Source organism: Genypterus blacodes, unplaced genomic scaffold (assembly GCF_046128005.1).
Source record: "Genypterus blacodes isolate CSIRO-AG114 ecotype Tasmania unplaced genomic scaffold, CSIRO-AGI_Gbla_v1 ptg000052l_1, whole genome shotgun sequence".
Classification (NCBI taxonomy): Eukaryota; Metazoa; Chordata; class Actinopteri; order Ophidiiformes; family Ophidiidae; genus Genypterus; species Genypterus blacodes.
This window is the reverse complement of record NW_027466864.1, coordinates 21,188-44,958: the sequence shown is the minus strand read 5'-3', so window position 1 is coordinate 44,958 and position 23,771 is coordinate 21,188. Positions and strand designations below refer to the sequence as shown.

The window sequence follows — 23,771 nt, the reverse complement described above, 5'->3', positions numbered from 1 at the left end:
TGCCCAACACAACCACTGATAGCCTAGGATAATGTATTAATTTACATTACATATAGATTATAAGTAAAGACACCGCCGCGCTCCATCACGACAATACCAGAAGTGCATTGCCACAGCCCCGATGCAGTGCGCACTGTTCTATAGAAATGGAGGCCGGGTGTGACTTTTTTTCTACACTTGCTGTTTAACATTTTACATTTTGTTGCAATAAACGAAATGTGGTAATACAACAAGTAATAATACAATAATATAATACCTGTTTAGAATAGTAGCGTTGTTAGTAGTGTTGCACTGTAGTGGTATCTCGCCTTCTTAACAACCCAGTGGCAATTCCAGCTCACCTTACCAGCTGTGCATTAAGACTCTGACAGTCCTCTGAGATTTGCTGTCTTTAGAGGCTCTTGCTAATTGTGCTGCGTGTCTGATTCTGTGCTTTCAAAATGCACTAAACACCCAGATGAGGCTCTGCCACAGCCCGGGGAGGAACTCTTGCGGCCATGCTGTGGCTAGATCAATTAGAGGATAGAGGCACTTCAAATCCACAGAAAGAGCATTCCCTTCACTATGGAAATGTCTCAATTTGAGCTATGTTGATAATGGGGTTTGCACTCTTTTATCGTGTGATCACTGTGCCTCTCTCTTGCTTGTTTATTTATCAAACCTCTAAGAAGAAAAGCAATGTGTCTGATGTGTTCCATCATAATCAGACTTTTTCTGTTGAATATGAACCTTTTACTGTACTTCTGTAAGCAAGTTACTGTAAGTACACATCAACATCTGAGGCTACTATCAAACCGGATGTTACCGGATAGATAGATAGATAGATAGATAGATAGATAGATAGATAGATAGATAGATAGATAGATAGATAGATAGATAGATAGATAGATACATAGATAGATAGATAGACACTCATCTATTGATTCACCCATGGCGTCACTAATGTGTGGGTTTCTAAAATGTGGGTTGACGCACTTTCATCCCAACCCTTCCCTATATGGCTTTACCTTCCTTCTACCCCCCCGCATCATCCACAGGAGTTCCCACTGTGGATGACTCACTTCATCATAGTGATGGTCTGCATAGTGTAGCAGAATCCCACAATCTATACCCATTCCTGTTATTGTTACTTAACCACTGACCTGACAGGAAGACGCAAAGGGGCAAATTGCGATACAAAGCCATTTCGCTCGCATACTAACGCTGTGAAATAACACTCACCACACTACTATTAAATTACATAAAAAGAAACACTTACCCTAACATCATTACAATGATTAGTGTTAACAGCAATCCGTGTAGTTCAACACAACACAGTAAATGTTTGCCATGTAACACGATCTCGGAGATCTCTAGTGTAGTTGTGACTTCAGATTCAATTATGTGCTGATGGCTGCTAGATTATAATGTTTTCCCATCTGATGCCTCCCAAGTGAAAAGTGTCTATGGCAAGCGTTCAACTCATCACCTCAAAACAATCGTTGCTGGAATGATGCTGCGCCTAGTGTGCAATAAGCAGTGGGATGACATCATCGCTCATGATTTGTTGCAACAGCGACTTACAGTGGAACTCAGATAAAGCTTTGGGCACCCTCTGAACACAACGCCAGTGTCAGCACTGCGTACAAGTCTGTCAGGAGGGACGGTTTCGTGTCCAGCACGTTAGAGTGAGTAGGTGTAAGTGTGAGTGTAATGTTCAGCTAGTTTTATTTTCAAAAAGCAATACATTTTTTGGAGCAGCTGGTCAACCTGGATCATAGCAATTGCAAACCAGTGGAGCTGATGTGGGCCCGAAAATATGCGGTTCTCTTGTAGGGACAACATTTTTATCAATGGCCTCAAAGGAATAATAAATAAAGTATTCAGTAAATTTTTGCTATTTCTTTCTTCTTTGAACAGCTTTGTAATCCATGCAAACACTCACAGTGTGTAAGTGTGTGCTGACATGTGTGTGAGTGTGTGTTTACCTTCAGTGTGAGTGAGCGGTAGGTGTGTGCTTGACTTTCACAACCACACTCAGTCATCTATAGATCATGCACATCAAGCTCTCTCACCCAAGACACAAAACACACAATTCAGTTCTTACATATCCAGACCCGGAACATCTTTCACCAAAGCTTGCTCTTGCATCAATGTGAACATAAAACTACAACAATTTTATATAATAATGATGTGTTGATGCAATTTTATGTGAGTAATAACAAAAAATGGAATTCATTCATCAGCAGGAAAGGCGCAGGCGTGCCATTGGGTCTGAAAAATGCTGTTACTGTAATATCATGATGCATCCCACAGTAGCAAACCCACAGTGGCTTCACATGGGATTAGTATGTCCACAATCGGCCCCCTGTGGCATGTTTACTGGGCCCTGCTTATCCTTTTATATCCTAGAGTGTAGCATCTGTTAGAACTAATTAACAGAGTGAATGACATTATCACTGACATGCATAAAACATTGTTTTTGTTTCATGATTTCAAATTAAGATGGGGAGAAGATGGAGATTCTCACAATGATCAGGGTTTGGACCAGAGTTTTGTGCTGTAAGGTAAGAAGATATGATGATGATAATAATAATAATAATAATAATAATAATAATAATAATAATAATAATAATAATAATAATAATAATGAAAACAATTACAAAGAAAAATCCTGTCAATGTATTTATATTAAGAAACATGTTATCCCTTGCATACGGATCAACACCAAAATCTAATGGTTTCTTTCGTGGACTATGATCCACTCATTGCCATAAAAAAAAATCCTTATCTAAATGAGTTAACATTTATAAATAGGAAAATAAAGGAAATTAAAAAAAAGGAACAAAAAGGTTTGAAATGTGGTCCAAATTTGACCATTGGTGCGAAATTTTCCATTGTTTGAATGATCGGTATCAAATTTTAAAAAGTAAAAATATCCACATGGCATAGGTATCCATTGGTGCAAGTGTGGAGCTATTTGGACAATTTTGAAATATTTTTTTTTTCTTAAAATCCCATATCTTGGACACAGAAGGAGCTAGGAAGCTAAACTTTCACACACAGCCTCTGGGGGGCACAGTGGTCCATTGATGCGAGTTTGGAGCTAATAAAAACTTTGGAGAAATGATTAAAAACCAGCCGGTTTCAGGCCCAGCTGCAGTGACTCCTGATTCTACTGTGGTGCAGTTTCAAGTCAAGTCAATTTTATTTGTATAGCTCAATATCACAGACAATCTCTCAAAGGGCTTTAAAGATCCACCCAGATGCAGACCCAGATGGGAAGACGTCAACAACACACACTGACTGTATCTTGCTGAAACACTGAGCACAAATATATGCAATTATCCCAACAATTGCACAGTTTGGAAACTAAAGCTGCTTGTTGTAATTTAAACTGATCCTCAGCAATGACTTTGTCCTTGGCAAACACACTGAGGTACCGCTCACTTACAGATATGGTAACACAAACATTTGAATGTATCCACAGTATATTTGGCCACAGATCCAGTGGTTCAAAGGGCCGCTTTTTATTTTAGAGTATATCTTTCAGTGTTGATATCAAGAATGTTTTTGCAGTGACAACTGTTAACTGTTGGAGGATGAGAGCTCAGACCGCCTCTCTCCTGCAACATGCTGTCTCAATTGCTCTCTCTTGTGGGCGAATTGAGAACCTGCAGATTCCAGGGTATGAGAGTGATGTGAAGCTGTGTTGTCTGTGCTTCCCCCTTGTGGTACAGAGGCAGGGAAGCAGCAGTATGTGTGCTTCAGTTGTGGTCAAAATACTCGGATCATCAACACGTAACACTGTTTTCGTGTCACTATAAAGTCTTGTGATACTATGGTGCTTTGATAGCTTCCTGCTATTAAACCAATCAGCCCATGAAATAGAGATAAATCTGTGATGTTATTCTGTAACCATTTGAGGCTCATTCAGACCTTTATTTATCAGGTCATTTTATGTGCTTTGAAAATATAATTCTCATTGTTTCTCATTAAATCAAACACAAGGATCCACGTCTGCTTGTCCCTAGTTGCAGCACTACTTTTGCACACTGGAGGAAAACAGACCGTTTTACGTTCTGTCCCTTTAAGACCTCCTCCCAAAAGGCTCGCTCTGGCCTGATTGGCCAACAGCTTCAATCAGAACTGAACTGACAAACACTCACTCACATCATGAATGAGATGCTTTTTCCCAAAATCTAATAATCCAAGTCTTTCTAGTAATCGAAGTTTACTAATGATGTTTAAATGTATGGTAAATCAACAACACATATGATACAATCATAAATAACAATAATATGGGTTCTATATTCAAATCTGTCCAAAGCAAAAGTAGATTTCAATTGCATCTATGGATTTACTGAAGATATTTCTTTCATTAACCCAGATGTGTCTTTGCTAAAGCCAGTATACATTTTATTGATGCAGGTTACAAAGGTCAAGTACTTTATTGTAGTTGTTTAGCGCTGCTATGTCACATGAGTTAATACAAGGTCCACATTTACTGCTGTACGTTGTGTAATCAGGCCTTTGACCCTTTTCATTCTGGTATTCTCTACCTGCTGTTAGTGTTAATTCGAATTGAGTTTTGTTGAAGTGTTTATCATCAGGCAGGTTACGTTCAACACGGTAATCTGGGAATAAGGATTAACCTCTAATACTCCCCATCTGTATTTATAGGGTGGCCTTTGTCCCAGGGGATTAAGATGCTGTGAGGAGGCTGAGCAGCCAAACATGTCAGTGTGTGTGTGTGTGTGTGTGTGTGTGTGTGTGTGTGTGTGTGTGTGTGTGTGCGTGTCTGCCTCTCTCCCTCTCAGTGTGTGTGTGTGCCTGTCATTTTTCATTTAGCACACTGAGTGGAACTATAGAACTATAACAAGCTGCATCTGCTGTGCTCACAACGGAATTGTATGATCACTTACAATATTTTGTGAGGGAGTAACAAAAATACATTCTCTACGCAGTTTTGGTGGTTGTGATTAAAACGATTCTTCAGCACTTAGTGGGCTGAAGAGAGAAAGACAGAACACCTCCATCAGCAACCGTAGGCTTCTTTAGTGCAGTCAAATGATTTTAGATATGAATAAATGGTAATATTAAACTACTCTTATATATTCTCCACAGATTAGCTCTGAACTTGCACCAAAGGCACCTTGTGCCCTCTGGAGGCGGTATAAAAACAAATATAAACTATATAAGAAACTCTCACCTTCCCCAATCATCACAATGTATTAATCCCATAAACACATTTGATTCCTTTATTAATTCATTTCGATATTAATTTTATTGAAGCAGGATTTGACATAAATTAAAGGAGAGCAAGGGAAAGGGAACATCCACATACCAATATTTCACCAAAACAAGTAATACATCTTCAATTCAACTCCTTTGTTGACATACATGGTCAAATAAGAATATTTGAATACAGATATACAGAATACATACAGAATATCTATATGTACAATTCACCCGCAGAATATTTGACACAGCAAAGTTAAGAGCAACCACTATGGTGAAGACAATAACAACCAGTTCACAATGTGAGATACGATGGAGCAGAGAGAAACTTTGGACATTTAGATCTGGATGCATACTTTGCTTTTTTTAAATGCACATTTGGGTGTTTTGATAATTTGTAGCAGCTGATTTCGACTTGCATTTTTCACATCACCAACTACATAATTCTGAACGGAATGTGCGATTCAACATAAAATGTGAATAAATTGCCTGTAAAATGACTCTTCATTCCCTTTATGAGATTTAATATCTGGAACATGAGACTCTGCCTCTTTGTCCAAACTTTGGTCATTATTTAGGTATCAGGTTGAGTTGACAGCCTGTTGGTCAGTCAGTTGTCTCCTGCAGGTCACTGGCCAGCTGTGTGATGTGTCGCCATGCATCTTGGACGTGAAGTGACTCAGTAGTGCGCGAACAGATGGCAAATCGCAGGACAAAGTGGCCTGAGAGATTGCAAGGCACCAGGTGGATCTGTTTGCAAGTGTTGATCTTTTTCAGCAAAGCTTCACTCAGCTCGTTGGGTCCCTGAGAGGCAGAGCGGGAAAGGAAGGAGTGTAGAAAGGAAATAGGAGGTTAAGATGAAGTGGAGAAGCAAAGAAAGGAATGGGATGTGGGTTAAAACGGTAAAACTTCAAATGACTTGGTGTAGTTCATAATCATAACAATATGCAGACCTATTTTCATGATGTAATCAGCTATGTCATGTTCTTGTTATTACTTACTGTATATTTCTTTCTAGTCTACTGTATGTTTTTTTAAAATGTGTATAACCTCATTCACATTCTCTTATGTCATCTGATAATTTCTTTAGCAAAGATAGTTGGGGAGGGTGCTCATGTTGCAAATTCAAAATCGTTTTGCAAGATTTAGGGTATAGGGTATCCATGTCACAATGCTCATAATGTTTGTGGATGGCAATGGAGAACAGACCACTTGGATGTACTACAAATGATCAGGGTTGGATTGATTCCTGTGAAGGAGAACCTGGTTTTGTAGAGATGGAATTATAGATGGAACGTTCATTATCAATTTTTATCTCAAATGTCACATGACAGACAAAAACTGTAGCCGATCTGCCAACCTAACCTTAGCTAATCACCTCCTTCAGACCCTCTGGTCAGCTCCAAAGATGAGTAATGTCTATAAAAAAGAATGAATCACTGCAGTAAAGCGATTCCCTGTGTGTCTCATGCTGATACATACATCCCCAAACACCTTGGCTTTCCTCTTGCTCGCAAAATGGGCTAAGGGAAATAAATCAAATACACATGGACCACACAGGATGGCATTTCTGCAGGAAAGTGTTGGGTGGTGTTACCTTGAGCCGGAAACAGACGAGTCCAACGATAACCTCGGCACAGATCTCAAATCTCTTGTCTGCTCGTACCAATCCCTCAAACTCTTTGGCCAGTGCCACTTGCTGCCAATAAAACATAGAATAAAATGTGATATACTATGTCATATGACCATATATAATATTTTCTAAGCTTATATGTAGAGTACAGAAACAGATATGGGGTAATTTTGTCTATTTCAGAATACTAGCAACAGTAAAACATAATAATTGCAATTTCTCTATTTTCCTCTAAGTGGCGGTGTTGTATCTTTATATGGTGTGACCCTTTGGTCCTTTACCTGAACTATGTACTCAACCCCATTTGCCTAACTTGGATTTGGAGAAACAAACCCCTCACCATAACATACATAATCTGAAGTATTTTAGCAAAAGAGCCTATGTGGGTTTCTCCACATCCCCAGTCTGCGTGGAGACTCAGTTCAAGTTTTTTTATCATGAAGGATTGAAAAATCAGAACATGATAGGTGTGAAATATCAGCAAGAAGGGGAAACTGTTGACAGGAAGCATGTTTGTGCTCATCTTAAATAACTTTCAAATGCCAACAAGTGAAGCAGACTTAGACAACATAATAATAATCCATCCACTTCTGATTGAAGAGCTCTGTGAGACGCTTCTTGTGTACTTGGTGAGGTTGTGAACGTGCATCGCTGCATGTAATCACAATTAAATTGATGACTTGTGCTGCAAACAAAGAAGAGAAGAACGTGCTTGGGACAGAATGCAACACGTTGGGCTCCACTTTTATTTGCCAATTTATTTGCAGATGCTGGTTGGACACCACCTTGCTTACTCATTCCCAGTCAATAATTCATCACCAAGCCAATATAACGACGATGGTTCGCGGGAGGATGAATCACTTGTACTTTGTACTAAAGGCAAGGCAAGGAAATGTCAATTGCCATTTGAAAACACTCTGCGTTGTTTCAAGTCCGTCCCCCATTTCCCCTGTTCAATCTAATCTACTAGATGGATGCGGGTGGGATTACGAGGGATATGACTGCAGGGGGAAGAATGTCGCTACTGCTGCTCCATTTAAAATGTGGAGTAAACACAAAACAGACTTGACTAGATTGACAGGGGAGACTGGAGGGGGGTGGGGTGGATGAAAAGGGGAGATGAAGAGGACTACAGAGCCATATGACTGACAGGATATGCCGATGCAGGCAGTGATGTGGAGTGAAGACACTCAGGAGGGGAGAGGCAGGAGGAGGAAGATGGCATTTAACATGAAGAAGAAATAAAGATCGGGTCATATCAGAAGGGTGACAGAAGTTTCTTATTATATTCCATAACTCCTTCCAGTTTTTCGTATTTATATGTTTATTTGCATTTATTTATTTTAGACACTGGACTGTGGTTGAGCGTGTCGCCAAGTTGTCAAGTTTCTGGGTGTCCACATCTCTGAGGACCTGTCTTGGACCCTAAACACTTGGTCAAGAAGGCTCACCTACCTTACTGTATTATACACATTATATACCTCCATGCTGTTGCACTACTAAAAATACTGTTCTATTCATATCTTACAATTTATTCCTATACATATCTACATATACTCTGCACACTCTGGTTAGATGTTCAACTGCACTAGGCTATCTCAGTACTTTTCCTCTATGCAATGACGATGAAGTATAATCTAATCTAATCTAACCCAGCAACAAACTGTTTCTGTATCTATATGAGAGGGTTGCAACAAAGAAAACATGCAGGCAAGGCTGTTCAGTTGGTCGCCTACCTTGCGGATATGAGCCTGCAGGCCCTGGATGCCATACAAACGGAAGACAAACCACATCTTTAGAGATCGGAATCTTCTTCCAAGTGGAATCTGCCAGTGCTGTCGGATGGAGGAAGAGTGTTGATGAGGAGTTCACAAAGAAAAATCAGAAAGTGGATACATGGCGTCAACCTCTGATTAATTCACTGCAATTGCATAGATTTCTCTCAGTAAGTAGTTATCTTACCCTGTAATCTGTGACAATCCCTGCGGAGAGTAAAACAGATTCCAGTCAATAATGTTCATCACGTACAAGCAATCACATCATAACACTGATACTCTATACTCAGCTTCATCAGGTATAGGCTCATATTGACGGTTTGTTAGCCACTGCATATACATTCAGAAACTATTTACCATCTTATCAAATGTTTTTTCCTGCAATAAGCACAACATCGGAAATTAGATTTCGACACACAGCTGAAGACTCACACATGTATTTACTATTTTCATAACTCTGCATTCAACTGTACAGGTGTTGTTCGTCATAGCGCCCACCCACAGTATCTCTGATGACAGTACTGTCAGTCCACACAGACGCCATTGTTGCGTAAGATCTCTCTGGCAACACAAAGCCATCTCCACAGAATGGAAGCCCATCTTATCTGGTGCTAATAACCACTAATTAGATTGAACAGCATAGATTGGATGAGCAGAGGCTTTTGTAAGGTGTCTGAGTGGAGGCAGTAGTTTGTCTGTCAATGCTTGTTGCCTGTTTGGATAAATTATAGTGCAGACCTGAACACATCTGTGGGCCAGCATTGGGATACACACTTCAAAATCAAAAAGATGTGGTCAATCTATACACTTGGCCAGTAATCCATCTGAATCACACATGGTATTACCAGGTTAATGTACATCCATACATACTGGATATTTCAAGTTATTCAGTGTTTTCACCAGTTTCTTTCTTTACCGCCTGTATCCTATGTTGCATCATTATCCTTCAATTCATATGCTATCCCTTTTCTACACACTCCCTGCCAGATTGCCCTGCCTGCATATTAGCTCTGTGTTACCTCATCACTTTTCCTGCCCAGGAACCTTTAAGCAGTTTTTTGCATCTTTGCGGTTGTATTTGTCTGCCAACCTAAACCTTGTATTTGTCACATTGCCAAATTCCCATTTCAACATTCACAAAGTTGAACAGTTACCTTATAACTTATTCATTGTGTCCAGGTGTTGAGTTAGCTGATTATTGATTGACTTAAGTAATCATTGAAATCTTATTCCAAGTTATAGCTCACAGTCCAAAATGACCTGACCTGATTCTTGGTTTTCATGTCTTAAGTAGACTGGATCCATCTTGAAGGCTCCAATAATGTCAGCCCTCTTCTTCACCCTGTCAAAAAGCATAGACTGCATTACACTGTACACACTTACTGAGAAACACCTTTCTGTCAAACTGTCAGCAAACCCTGAACATTATATGTTTCGTGATTGTGGGATGATGATTGATGATGCAGGACTATTGTATGAACTTGCTTTCTTATGGACGCTTTAATGCTATAATGCATTTTGTGAAATGATTTCACAACGCTCCCTTTCACAGAGCTAAATGAACATCAGTTATTTTGTAAACCAAGTAAATGGAACTGAAATAGCACATCACACATGGCAAATACTCCACAGAATCTGTACAATAGGACACATAATGTAATACAACATCAAAATTAATCAAAATGATCTATTTTAACAAAACATATTGGGAGGAAATATACTGTCCTTTCTTCTGGACCTGGATCAGCCAGGCAACAAAAACAAATGTCGGAATGGCAACAGGTGGAATTGTCTTTTGCTGCAAATCTAATTTAAACCTGAAAATAAAGACGGAACCAGAGGTGATGGAAAGTAGGAAGCTCAAAAGACAGCACTTCCCTTCACCTTTAGGTTTGAACTCCATTTTTTTCTTATTCAGTGAATGATCTGTTTTGTTTGCTGTTGACAGGAGGGGCAGATGGAAGGCGCGCTTCTATTTTTACTGTACAAACGATGGAGGTGAAGATGGATGTCAGTTTTGTTAAATTAGGTACCTCCTGACAAACAACTAAATACAAATGGTGCTAAAAATAGTATGGTTGTTCTCTTACAGTACAGGATTCATCAGAGGTTAACCAATAAATCCTTCCAATCCCCCACTGCAATCCCCATCATTGCAACTATACACAATATCACAATAAACACATTTAAAACATTTCGGTTCTGGTACAGAAACATTATTAACACACTGTTAACCACCTTTAAAATATGCTATTCTGGAATTGTAGGAAGTGGAACTATTATAAATCCAGCTGAGATGAGATGTACACCGGTCACACATCTTACCACATTGCAGAGCAGTCAAAGTTGACCAAAAGCCATTTGTGTGGATTGAAATTGAACGAATCAGCAAACTGTAAAGGACAAATAAGGAAGAATTTGTAATTAATAATTAGTCCTAATTAGTGTAAAAGATCAAACATTATTTCAATTATAAGCAGAAAAACAAATATAATAATACACCCCAATTTATTATCGGTGCCACAGAACCAAGCTTTTCAGTGCCACAACTCACTTACAGTAAAGCAGATACAATTTATTCAAAATGCAAAAGAGGAGCACCGAGCCAGCAGCCGACACAGGGCAGTGAAAATAAGCCTTTGCTGTGAAGGTTTATTCAAACAGGCAAACCTTTCCTAATCTGTTCTCATCTTTTTGTTCAGATATCTTTTTTAATATCCTTTTCTCAATCCACCTCAACAAATGCAATAAAACAAGGCAGGGAGACAATCTGAGACAGACTGCTGGCTGACAGTTGCCATGCTGACTGATTCAAAGGGGGGCTGGTTGCCTGCTTGCCCATCATTCATATCCTAGCAACCAACCCTCCAGCTGGGCTGCACGCCCGTCCAAAACCACTGGTTGCTTTCTGCACATCCTCCTTCGGTTTACTACTTTCACTGACCTCATAATGTTTCATAACTATGCTAAATACGCTTATAATGTTTCATAACTATGCTAAATACTATGTGTATATATACATATATATATATACATTTATGTTTAGATATGTATGAAAGCAAGTGATTGTCCTTTCAGTTTTTCAATGAAACTTGAATTAGGAATATACAAGGACAGCAAAAATGCTACATGATGGCCAAGTTCATAGGCAGGATTTTGTTACTTACTACTGCAGTCAGTCAGAGAAAACGTGAAACACCAGTCAGACCTGTGCTTTCTGTCACACCACATACATTGTTTGAACTTGTGTGTCTAATAAACAGTGAAATTTCTTTGACGAGACAGAGCAGCGCAGTCCTATCTAAAGGTCTACCGCTGCCTCAGGAAATTACTCTGTCCTTATCTCTACGTCTCTGCACACAATTCAACTCGGGGAGCCACAGCTGCCTCAGCAGCCTCAAAAGGCAAATTGATGCTCCATCATGTTGTCGATTGTTCTGCCTATTGCATGCTTCCCTCTTGACATTTAAGGCTAAGCCATTATCAAACATAAATGAAGCAACAGGATATACTTTGTCATATTTTATCTTTCTTTTCATAGATGTCATGAGATGTTATAGCCATAAGAGTATAGGTTCACCTGACATTCAGGAACAACTAAATGTCTATTTGTTGGGAGCGCATTTTACACACCTCAACGCCATTCAACAATGGCCTGAATTCAGGACAGATAAATGCACTTCCAGCATACGCTGCATCAATGTGCATCCACATGTTCTCCTTATTACCTGAAACAGAAGCACAAAGAGATCATGAACATGATTTAATAAGTATGTTTTGTTTTTTTTTTACAAATTTATGGTCATTATTTACTGCCATCCTAATTTTAAGTGATGACCCAGGGCACTGATGGCCTTGACAATAAATGCTGAATACATTGATGGGATTAAGCAAAACTGGTCATGGCCAATGAAGCCTTCAGAGTGTAATACCGTTTGGCAAATCAAACATGTGTGTGCTGTGACTCACATAGCGGCCCCAGCTCAGTGATGTGATCAAAAGCACATGATGGAGTGGTGCCAAGAGTTGCACAAAACTGAAAGACACAAACACAGAAATCGTGAAAACCTGAGGCTGCTGTGCCTTTTTATGTACCTGCAAATGAAACAACAAAAGATCACATCTGAATATATCAGTACACTTGCTTTGTATTCACCATACTGAACATGAAACTGAACACACGTCCATGACCATTGTATCTTCTATGTTTCATTTTGCACAAGCACTTTCCTATGAGCACAGCACAGAGGCAGACCTCATTTCTGGAACATGTGCATGGCTCAGAGCTACTTGACCATTGTAAGCCTTCTTAATATTGTTCACCCACAGAGATCTGTGGGTCAGCTGAGACAGAGATTATTGGCCTTAACCAGATAGGCACACATTAGGTTGAACAGAAACAATGTTAACCTCCTGCAGAGGCCTCAGGGTGTACGCTGCATCACCAGGCAAATTGCATCATTGTAACTGTCAACTCAGTGTACAGCTGTTGTTTCCATGTGTTGCAAAAGCAGTCAAATAGCAGACGACAAATCTACTGTGTGTGCAATGCAAGAAAAATTACCTCAACTATGACACTTATTATGTTTATATATTATCCATTATTATAATTAATTGTATTACTACAAGTACTGCCAATGTCTAAGTGGCCTGTTTTCTTACATAGAAAGGGTAGAGTCCAGCTGCCTTGTCCTCTTCCACCATCTTCCTCAGCATCTCTGCTCTGACAGCATACTTTTCATCCGTAGGAACATTCTTTATCGTCACCCCTGCAATCAGACCGCCACGCTGCACTGACGAATGAGCCTGAAGACGCAAGACAGAAAACAGCATGACGATGATGATTAGGGGATTGAAGCACCTGTTGAAGTGAGTTTGTAGTGGCTCTGGAAAAGTGTTTCACACATTTGTTTCAATGTAACTTATAATATTGGCACTTACTCTTGTTGTTCTCTCCGGTCTAGATCTTTGAGATTTGAATTTGAATATTAGTATTTTGAATCGATTGATTTCATGTTTATGGATGCTAATCATTTTATATGACACATTGCTTTGTCTGGATTACTTAGTACAACTCTAATCAAAGGGTTTCGGAAGAAGACTAAGAAGAGTTCCTGATAGTTTCTCACCATCTCATTGTTTGGAGTATCCCCAGGAGCAGATATAGCAAAATAAGTACTATTCAGAGGAATCCTTAAATATATGGGAATAAGTGTAAAAATGTCCTCAAAAATGTAGACATCATCATAATCTTATGGTAGAGATGTGAGGAGTAGTTAAGTAAGGCTTAACTGGGGTTACATATTGGACAATACAAACACTTTTTTTCAAGCCGACAGCAGAAAAACCAACTGCTCTCCCCCATAAAGGTCCGTATGGCCCTCAGGCAGCTCCATAACCCAATCACAAAGGCAGTCTGCTATTAAACCAGATCAGAGCCAGCGACTGCTTCACTGACCCTCTGTATCAATCTATCCCTAAACAACTTTCTCCACTGTTACTGATGTAACTTAAATGTTCAAAGTAACTTTATTAGACATCAGCAATTAAGGTGTCACACTGTAAGTTCACAGCAAATCTCCAGCTATGTAAAAGGCCTCATTTAGTGTAGTTGGTGCTGACAAGGTTGATATAATGCATTTTTATTGATTAAAGACATTTTTATATGCACTTTATTGTACATAACAAAATAGGAAAGAAATATTAGAAACTTAAAACACTGTAAGAATCAGCATATTTATAATTACATCTACTGGCAAATTTAACAAATTAAAAATAAGTGAATAAGTATTGTAAGTCATGCTTACTTGGTCAGAAGTGTAGCCCACAAGTTTGGAGTAGATGTCAGCCTCTGATAGGTCGGGGTTGGAAGCCTGAATCAGTCGTATCATTTTACAGCGAGCAGCAAGAATTGACATCAGGGTCGCTTCACTGGCTGTGCCCTGTTGAACATTTAGAGACAATTTCTTTTTTGTTATATATTTATATTGAAGACAGCATCGGGGTGTAAAAGAATGAGCATGTGGTTATTGAACCATTTTTAAAACAGAGATTAAAACGAAATAATGATAATGAGTAATATTTAGTTGGGCACATGAAGAAGGTGAATGTAAACAAAAGAAAAGAAAAGCCTTAGGGCAATTTCTTGAAGGAACTCTCCATATCCCCATTTTTTTGGGATGGGCTGTACACAAATTAGGATATTGTTTTATATCCTGTGATGTAATCTTAAAGCTGTAACATCCTCCACACATACATTACAGAAGATAATATTTGAAAACTGGATGGAGGCTCATCATCCAAAACTGTTTTATTTGAGGAAGTGTAATGAAGTCACTCGTGCCCTCTGAGGCATCCGGCATCAGGATTAACACAATCAATGGAAAGCTCAAATCATTCAAGCAGTGGAGGCAGATCTCTCTGACACACAGGCTACGGCAACATGAGTACAACAATGTATGTCAAAACAAATGCAGAGGAAAAGAAAAATCAAAACCTGCCACAATGGATATATCGATCCACCCATCCTTCTAGGGAGGCCATCCTTGTGTGGCTTGAAGGATGGGTGTTGCTCATTGGCACAAAAATAAAGATCAATCAATCAATCAAACTCTGGTTTCCAAGCGTATCCAAGCTTATTTCCTGTTTACACCAAGCAGTAAACTGATATATATTCATGATCAGAACACACATAGTAGCCACTTAGCCTGGAACCCTACTGGGAACCAAACACTTGCATATTATTCCTACAAAATTTACCCCACTTTATCAGTCAATAAACAATAGTAATCTTTCCCAATAATCTTTTTGTATCGCACCTTTTATACAATGAATGTAGCTGTAATTGCTTTTACACTGGAAAATACACGCATTTAACCAGAGAGAGGGAGAGAGACTTCTTAAAATGAGATTTAAAAAATAAATGGAATTAAAAAAGTGAAAGGTAACTGACATCTTAAATTTAAAAAATAAAATTACAAATAAGAATAAGAAGCAAGAATCAGTTGCATTTACATTTTTTCCAAAGGAGCTGATTAAAAGTTAAAAAAATAATAACTTTTGTTACCATTGTGTAGCAATGAAACTGTTACTGTTACTTATGATCTGATCTGAGGAGTCTGCGATCCAAGGTTTTTGGCCACTGCATGTCTTTTGACCTTGGGTCCAAATAAGAATCCAAATATTATTATATATTATATATTATATTATATTACTGTAACTGCAGCCTTCAGGTTCAAACCATAGCTTTCAATTGGTTCAACAGAAATGTATAATTGCCTGTCATCAGCACATGAAAATTAATGTTGCTAATGTGATTGGTGTTTTAGCTCGCACTTAAAAGATCAAAAGAAGTTCCCCTCAGCTTTAGTGTCGAGAATCCATTTCTTATTTACAATCTCCCGGACCTTTTGTATATGTAGCCAAGGCAGCATCCACAAACACACAGTAATGACATCAGGCAGTATATTACACTGCTGATGAGTAGTCACAGTGACATGTTGACATCCAGATTTTTAAGTAGGTTTATAAATCCCATAGCTTTTGTTATTTAAATGAATGTTTTAGGCCCCCATTTATAATTATCCAGTCATAGCTCGTGAAAAGCAGTGACAGCAGATCAGAGCATTCAGGGGAAAATGATGATGACTCCCTTGGTGGTGTAATGTATGTGGTTTTGTGAGTAATTATAATGATCACACGTTAAGGTTTAATGCAAAAGTGAGTTATTCAATAAAAATGTATCTTGGTGAACCTCTGTTCATGTGAATTGATTTGAGTAGAAATTGCACATCTCTCCTTTCCTGTTTACTGATAATGTTACTATAATAATATATATTATATATATAATAAATAACAGTGGAAGTCGTCGTTGTAGCACCATCATCTTCGAGACAGATCTCCTCAAAAAAAAAAAAAAAATATCGTTTTTTTTGTGAGCTTGATTTCTGCACAAATGGACATTTTTTGCGTTGGCAGAGCAAAGCCTCATGGGAGATTCCTTGAACAAATACTTTAATAGCTTAATAGCTTTAATGCATAGTGGTGATAACTGATGATGGTGACTGTTCTCCTTGTCCATCCTCAATGTGAGGATCGATAGGTCCAGATTCTTCAATTCTTCAGGGTGTGCACTGCACAGGAATAGTTCACATATAATCAAAGAAGTCATCTCAATTTGCCATACTCCCATTTATAACTACTTCTATTTATTCCTAAGGGTCTTGTTCTACCACACGGTTTTAATGACTCAAATAAGGATGACAATAAATAAACAGAAGGTATTTTTAAACCGCCATTGCTTTTCTCTTCTGTGTTGGTGTGAGTTTTCTAATACTAGGCTGGCAATGTGCTGTCACAACACTCATTAGCCTTGCAGCAGTGAAAAGAGGTCCCTTGGTTGCCATAGTGAGCTGGCAAGCATCATTTAGAAAGGATAGTGGCAAGACGGAAACAAAAAATAGATGAGCACACACAAGCACACCCTCACACACTCAGGTGCTCACAATAGAAGAGACATGAAATGATTTGTCATCAGGGTGCACTCTCATGCTCAAATACTCCCCCAACCCCCCCACCCACCACAAACACAGACGCACACACTAAAAGATAATCCTCCTGTTATTGGGTGACATATTAAAAGGCAATTTCCTGTCATTTCAGATGTTCGGGAAAAAAAGGACAAATCAATGGCTGACAAATTGCTGCTGAACGTGGATTCACGGCGTTATTGAGCTTCCGTATGATCGCCTTTGTGATTTTGAAGGACAAACTTGTGAATATGAACCGGATTTAACTACAAAAGAAACTTAAACGGTTATGATTCCACTCCTCTAAGTTGGTTTTAAAGTGGTTCTCAAATGCCATTTGTCCAATGTACGCATATAAGCGGGCCCCTGCTCTTCCTAATACAGGATTTAGGGCCAGTGTAAGTCAAACTGAAAAAAATAAATCACCTATTCACCTTGTTAGCTATCCCATGTTAATTAAACAGAAAATATCAAATTCCAAGTTTCAAGTTGTTGTGGTTTTTTTTTCTCAATGTAAACTCAATCTAAATATCAACAGTCGGGTAATGTGCACAGTAGTTGGCCAGTAGCCTGGAAACATTCACTGATCACTGTGACTGAATCATTAAGGATAGTCTGTTATATAAATATATAATAAGTTAATAAATAACATATAAATGGATGAAATCTCCCTTGTGTCCTGGAAGATATCTAACAGGTGAGCACTCTGAGGGACGCTCAAGTGCCTCTGGCAGCACCCTGCTGCTGCAATCAACATTTGCATTTACACTTAGTCCTTTGGCAGACGCTTTTATGCAAATTGAGGTACATTGTGAAGTGCAAGATTTGAATACAACACCAGCAAAGATCTAGACCGGAGAGAACAACAAGAGTAAGTGCCAAGAACCTATGTTCTGGTCACACAACAGGGCTAAGGTGCCAAGAGGCAGAGAAGAGAGGAGGTATAGCTAGAGACATTACATGTGAAGGGGTTCACTTGTACTTGTTAACCGTGTTTTGAAGACGGAAGGGGGCTCAATAGATCGAATGGAGTTTGGTAACTTATTCCATCACCTTCGGACCACAAAGAAGAAGTGTCTGACTAGAGACTGAACTCCTCAATCATCCCATACCCATTATCACTTCATTATCACTTCAAAGGTTGTCAATCATCAAGACATACTGTTAATGTGATTACAAATTGTCATTGTAGTATTGTAAAAACATTTACTCACTCCAGAAATCAAGAAATGTCATACACGTACTGTATGATGTACTGTATATGTGCTTTTTACAAAACCAGGTTCAACCCCTGAATTCGGATTCACACCAAGGTTTAATAGGTTCTTCCCTGGCCAGCAAGTTTGATCAGATTTATCAAATTTGGTTTGCTTACAAGAAACACACACATCAAGTACAAGTGAAAACACATATAACCTTTAAACTCATGAGATTATTCACTAAAGACACTCACCTGGATGACACCTCCTCCTTTCCCATCAGTACCAGCTAAAAACTCTTCAGGCAGCTTCAGCATCTTCCCTAGCCAATCTAACATCACTGTCTCCAGTTCTGTACAGGCTGGGCTGGCAGCCTAAACACACAGCAAAAAATAATTATTTACACATGTATGTAATCTAATAATACACGGTGAAGTAAAAAGTAGCAAAAATGTGTTCATTACCCAGGAGAATCCAATACAGCCGATGGCTCCGCTCAGCATGTCACCTAACATGGCAGGGAAAGAAGAGGCTGTCGCAAAGTAGGCAAAGAAATTTGGGCTATGCCAGTGGGTGACCTGAAGGGGCACAACATGCAAACACAAGATGTATTGTTATATATTTGGTGTTCTCCATGAATTTGTAAAAAAAAAAAAAAAAAGAAGAAAGAAAAGGATTTGTTTCAGCGCTATAATGGACAGACTGACACATGAGCTGGAATGACCAACTAGAAACACCAAATCTGTCACATGTGTTCATCAAATTGGAAGAGGCTGACTTTATTCAGATTAAAAGAAACACCCCTCTTGGAGAATTCTGGCATAAATATAAGATCAAGCCAAGGAATACCGGAACGAAGGGATTTTGCTACGAGTTCAAAAGCTCTTCAAGGTGTCTCCTATGCTAAGTACATAGGAGACACCTGATGACAGTTCGGATCAGGTACGATTGTGGTGTTTTTTGCATTACTGCAAAATCGTAATGCAGTGGTAGTCCGAGTCTTTACTTGGCCCAGTTTAACCGAAACCTGATCTCCAGGCTTGAGGTCTTGCAAAACATAGCTGGAGTGACATTTGTCATGGTATTACTTGTAGTTGGCTTTAGCTCTGCCATCAGAAGCTATGACTTGTCTGGCCATTGGGGTTTCAACTTTTCCTCCAAGGTTTGACCTGGTGTCCATAACTGACGGCCAAGCATAAGTTGAGCTGGGCTGAATCGTCATAGCCCTGTAGCTGAGAAGTGCAAGGAACGGATCCGTCTGTTTATGTTTGTGTTTTGCTGTTTACACAGCTCCTTCTGCTTTACTATTAGCTTGAGGGAAATGTGAACCTGTTCTAACATGCCAAAAGTTATAACTCTTCAAAAAATCCATTCAGCCTTGTCAGTACAATTTCACACTTATTTTTAGTCCCTATGGCTGCATATGTAAACGTCTTTACAATATGATCAGCCTCTTTCCCAAATGCATACAAAAGAGTAAACACGTTCACTTCTTTGGGCTCTTCTGGCTTTGAAGCTATGCGGGATCTGTTGAACCGCTGTCTCCACTCTGGCCATAGCTTTAGGTTCAAAATTCTCCGGGGGGAAAACATTGCCATCATCCCACTTCTGACAGCATGTATTGAGTCCTAAACATACTGCACTCCTATATGTAGTCTAACAAAACAGTGATGAGGCAGGATGATTGCCACCCAAAGGTAAACCCTGCAACATTATAGTACAAACTATACATAAAAAAAATCAGTCTGCAGCTTTGAAAAACTTTGTAAATAAAATCATCAGCATGGAAAATATTTAGATCTATAGCCCCAGTCGTCTTCTAGTGCATTTCCAAAGTGAATTGTCAACACATATGAACTCACCCCTGGCATTATTACTCTCTCTACATCTTTGATAACATCCTCATATGTCTCTGGCTCCAGTGGGGCCTCGGAGGGAATTAAGGAACGAAGATAGCCTGGCTCCACGTCTGGGCAGACTGGTCGCTCCTCAATGTTGTCCAGGTAGTCAGCCATGAAGTCCACCATCTCCTTCCCCCTGCGTCGAAACTCTGTAGAATCCATGGTGCAGCTGGAATACAGTACAGAAGGGTAAGCTGGACGTGACCTTTGAATGCTGCTTCTTTAGATTTAGGTTTGTTTTATAGTTGTCTTGGCGTAGCGTCCAATCACTGACAGATTGTCTTTATGGACATGTTATGTGAAGGACAGGTGTTGTGTGGAAATGGTTGGGTGTTTCCCAGATCATCCCTTTTTCAGAAAAGCAGCAGCCATGCATCCAGGTCATCAGGTTAATATTATTCCTAGAAGTGGATTTAGCAGCTTATGTGTGTCTTGTGGTCATAGTGTCATCACATCAAATGAAGACGATGAAATGAATGAAAAAGCATGCGTTGAAAAAACTAATTAGGACACAGCTTAAATTAAAAAAATACTTAATTTGTGTGAAGGTTTATTTGACAAGGACTTTTCTTATTTGATGGTTGTCACTTTATTATTCAACCTCTGTGTTCATTGTTTGTTTGATTGTCATTTAATTATTCGAAGCCTGTGTTCATGAATGTTTTGCAGAAATTGGATGAAACAATCAATTTCAATGTTAAAAGGAGTTGCCACAGCCCATGATGCCTTTTGCATCATCATTTCAACATATCTCTGCTGGCTGTGGTTGGTTGCTGTCGCTCTCTTTGTTGTTTTCTTTAGTGTCTTTTTCTCTTTTCTTCCCTTCTGAGTGTATAAAATAACGTCAGACATTGTCCCACCACATTACCGGAACACCGAACAGTTCCTTTTTATTTTTTCATTTTATTTTACATCCCAGGCGGGCCAGGACAGGGTTGTGTGACTGCGGGGTTGTGTGGTGAGGGGTTGTGTGGGGTTTCTGGTTGGGATGTCCTCTCTTTGCTCTCTCTCTCTCTCTCTCTCTCTCTCTCTCTCTATCACAGCCTATGATGCGATTTGTACTAGCCTACATTGCTGTTTGACATCATCCTGTAAAAACTGTATTTGCCCTAGGACGTCATTGCAATTCCATTCTACTTGTACTCTACCTCAGGGTCTACATATAAATATAATATATATACATATATATAAATATAATACAACCTCCCTTCTTTCTCTCTATCCCTCTCTTTCTCCTCTTTCCCCTCTTTCTATATAAAAAAATATCCTACAACTGTATGCACAATGTCATGTACAATGTTTGCTTCAATAAAAACAAATTGAAGAAAGAAAAAAAAAAGACATTGTCCCATAAGCAGATTTTCATTGTTATTTGATGCTTTCTTCAATCAAAATATTCAGCAAAAAAAAAATTAAATCAATAAGCACTTTTGGCAATAGTGATAATAAAAGTATGCTTGTGTCACAGTAACATTTTATGAATTTCACAGTTTACCCAATTGGACATTTGTACCAGCGACAGGAGCAGAGTAGGCTTTTTGGTGCCATTCAGAGAAATAATCGGATTTTAGCTTTGAAATAGGTGCTACATTTTGTTTCAAGGTGAACACAATCCATGTTATGCTTATACAGAAAATAAGAGCAGCATGTCTCAACAAGCTAGCATGTCTGCACAATTAGTGCGTAAAGACCTTCATCCATACAGTATGTTTGGTCACAGTGTAACAGTCAGCAAATTACATCCACATAAAAAAAAGATAGTTTCTTTTTTTGAACCCAAACTGTGAAATTAAAAAAAAATTAATATTTATCTGAATCTTTTTTTTATTTTTTATATACATATAATTTCTAGCACATTTAAGCAATGAGTTTGCCAGTCAAATAATTATTCTGGACAAATTTGCCCCTTTGGACAGCATGACTCTACTGAGGACAGTTACATATGTCTCTGTAACAAATATTTAAGATTTTCTTACTGACTCATTGAGAACATGTGATAAATGCTCCTCCTGATCATCTGAAACGCTGCTCTCTTTCAAATGGCCCCATGCCGACATGCCATGGTTTGCGATTCGTGTCAGTGTGCTTATACCTCTTTTCACTTGCCATGCAAGTCTAGTTGATTTTATTACTGTAATGGAAGGGGACACCTGCACCAGGATCAGGTTGTGGATTTCACATTGTGCCAGAAAGCTTTACTGTTTCGTCGCCATGACTTAATTATCTTTCGACCACGAGGTATAAGGTATGGTCACGCATTATCTTTTATAAATAAGATAGGATAAATGTTTATTATTCCGAGGGAAATGCCTCTCCATTTTCCATAATAAATGTTTAAAATACAGGATTAACATAACTCAACAAATTCCAAATACTATGTTTTCACTAGCAAATGGTTAAATGCTCTGCTCTGGTGTTGAGCATTGCTCAATAATGCTCCTTGACACACTGACACATTTAGGATGTAGAAAATGCACAATTGAACCTTTGAATACCATAAACTGCTTCAGTCTGACCACAGCTTAGTTTCTTTTCACTTCAAAGACAGACACAGAAGGAATTGCTTCAGAACATGAATTATGTTTACATATGCACAGGTCAAACATCAGTTAAGACTGGTTTTAAAGTTTTCCGTTGTTCTTTTTCTAACAAACAGAAATACATGAACTGTTGTGTCTATGTGCACAACACGGTTATTGTGTGATTATTTCTTACAACAGAGGATGCTGAGGGATAGTTTTGTGACCTGCAATATAGATTCGCACCAATATTTCCTTGCAGAAGAATTTAACAGTACACAAAAGGGAAAGGTACAGCACATTCTGAATGTATGCCTCTGCTGCGTCCATACATAAACAAGGAAGCAGGTGTATTCCTAAGCACTGAAACACATCTGTTTAAATGCATAATGAACGTTACCCCTTACACTACCACAGTCAACCATTCAACAAGTGGTCCACTTCACTCCCCATGTTGATAAGCAGAGCCCTTATCTTTATCCTGCCTTAAATAGGATTATAGACGTGTGTGTCTGCCTGTGTGTATATGTGTGTGTATATGTGCACTCACATTTTGAGGTGACAGCTGCTGCAGTGGTGTTGGGCCGGTGGATCGTCTCCTTTCCTTCAGCGTGGACTCACACGGGCATGTGGGTGAGCGTGTTAGAGAGCAGAACAAGAGACATTTGGTCCTTTTATCTTGCTACTAACACCACTCCACACCCACACCCCACCTCTTCCTCCCACTGGGCCAGCCAATAGAAACAAGGCTCATGGCAAATACAATCAAGGCTGAGGCAAATTTGGCCAGTTTGTCTCAGGATGTACATATGTGCATAAGCTTATAAACTCACGCTTGCAGGCAGAGTAGTTTCCATACAGTGAATGTTCTCATGCAGACATGGGGTCAAAACTCAAACCTTTCTAAATGAATCCATTAAAAAAATTACAGCAAAAATCATTTTTCATTTCCTGCAAAATAACAAGACATATTGAAAGCAGTGTACACAGTGAATA

At 39.0% G+C, this 23,771-nt stretch overlaps 1 protein-coding gene across 1 annotated transcript; it reads right to left on the bottom strand.

Annotated features, from left to right (window-relative positions):
• Window positions 1-5,322: 5,322 nt before the first annotated feature.
• On the bottom strand, window positions 5,323-23,415 carry ddc (dopa decarboxylase). Its single transcript, XM_076150454.1, has 14 exons — window positions 23,326-23,415; window positions 20,218-20,425; window positions 18,820-18,933; window positions 18,610-18,729; window positions 14,436-14,570; window positions 13,291-13,434; window positions 12,598-12,664; window positions 12,262-12,356; window positions 10,954-11,021; window positions 9,894-9,970; window positions 8,816-8,835; window positions 8,590-8,688; window positions 6,818-6,919; window positions 5,323-6,024 (listed from the first exon to the last, which is right to left on the bottom strand). The coding sequence occupies exons 2-14, from the start codon at window positions 20,416-20,418 to the stop codon at window positions 5,827-5,829; spliced, it is 1,440 nt and encodes a 479-aa protein (XP_076006569.1). The 5' UTR covers window positions 20,419-20,425; window positions 23,326-23,415; the 3' UTR covers window positions 5,323-5,826.
• Window positions 23,416-23,771: the final 356 nt, after the last annotated feature.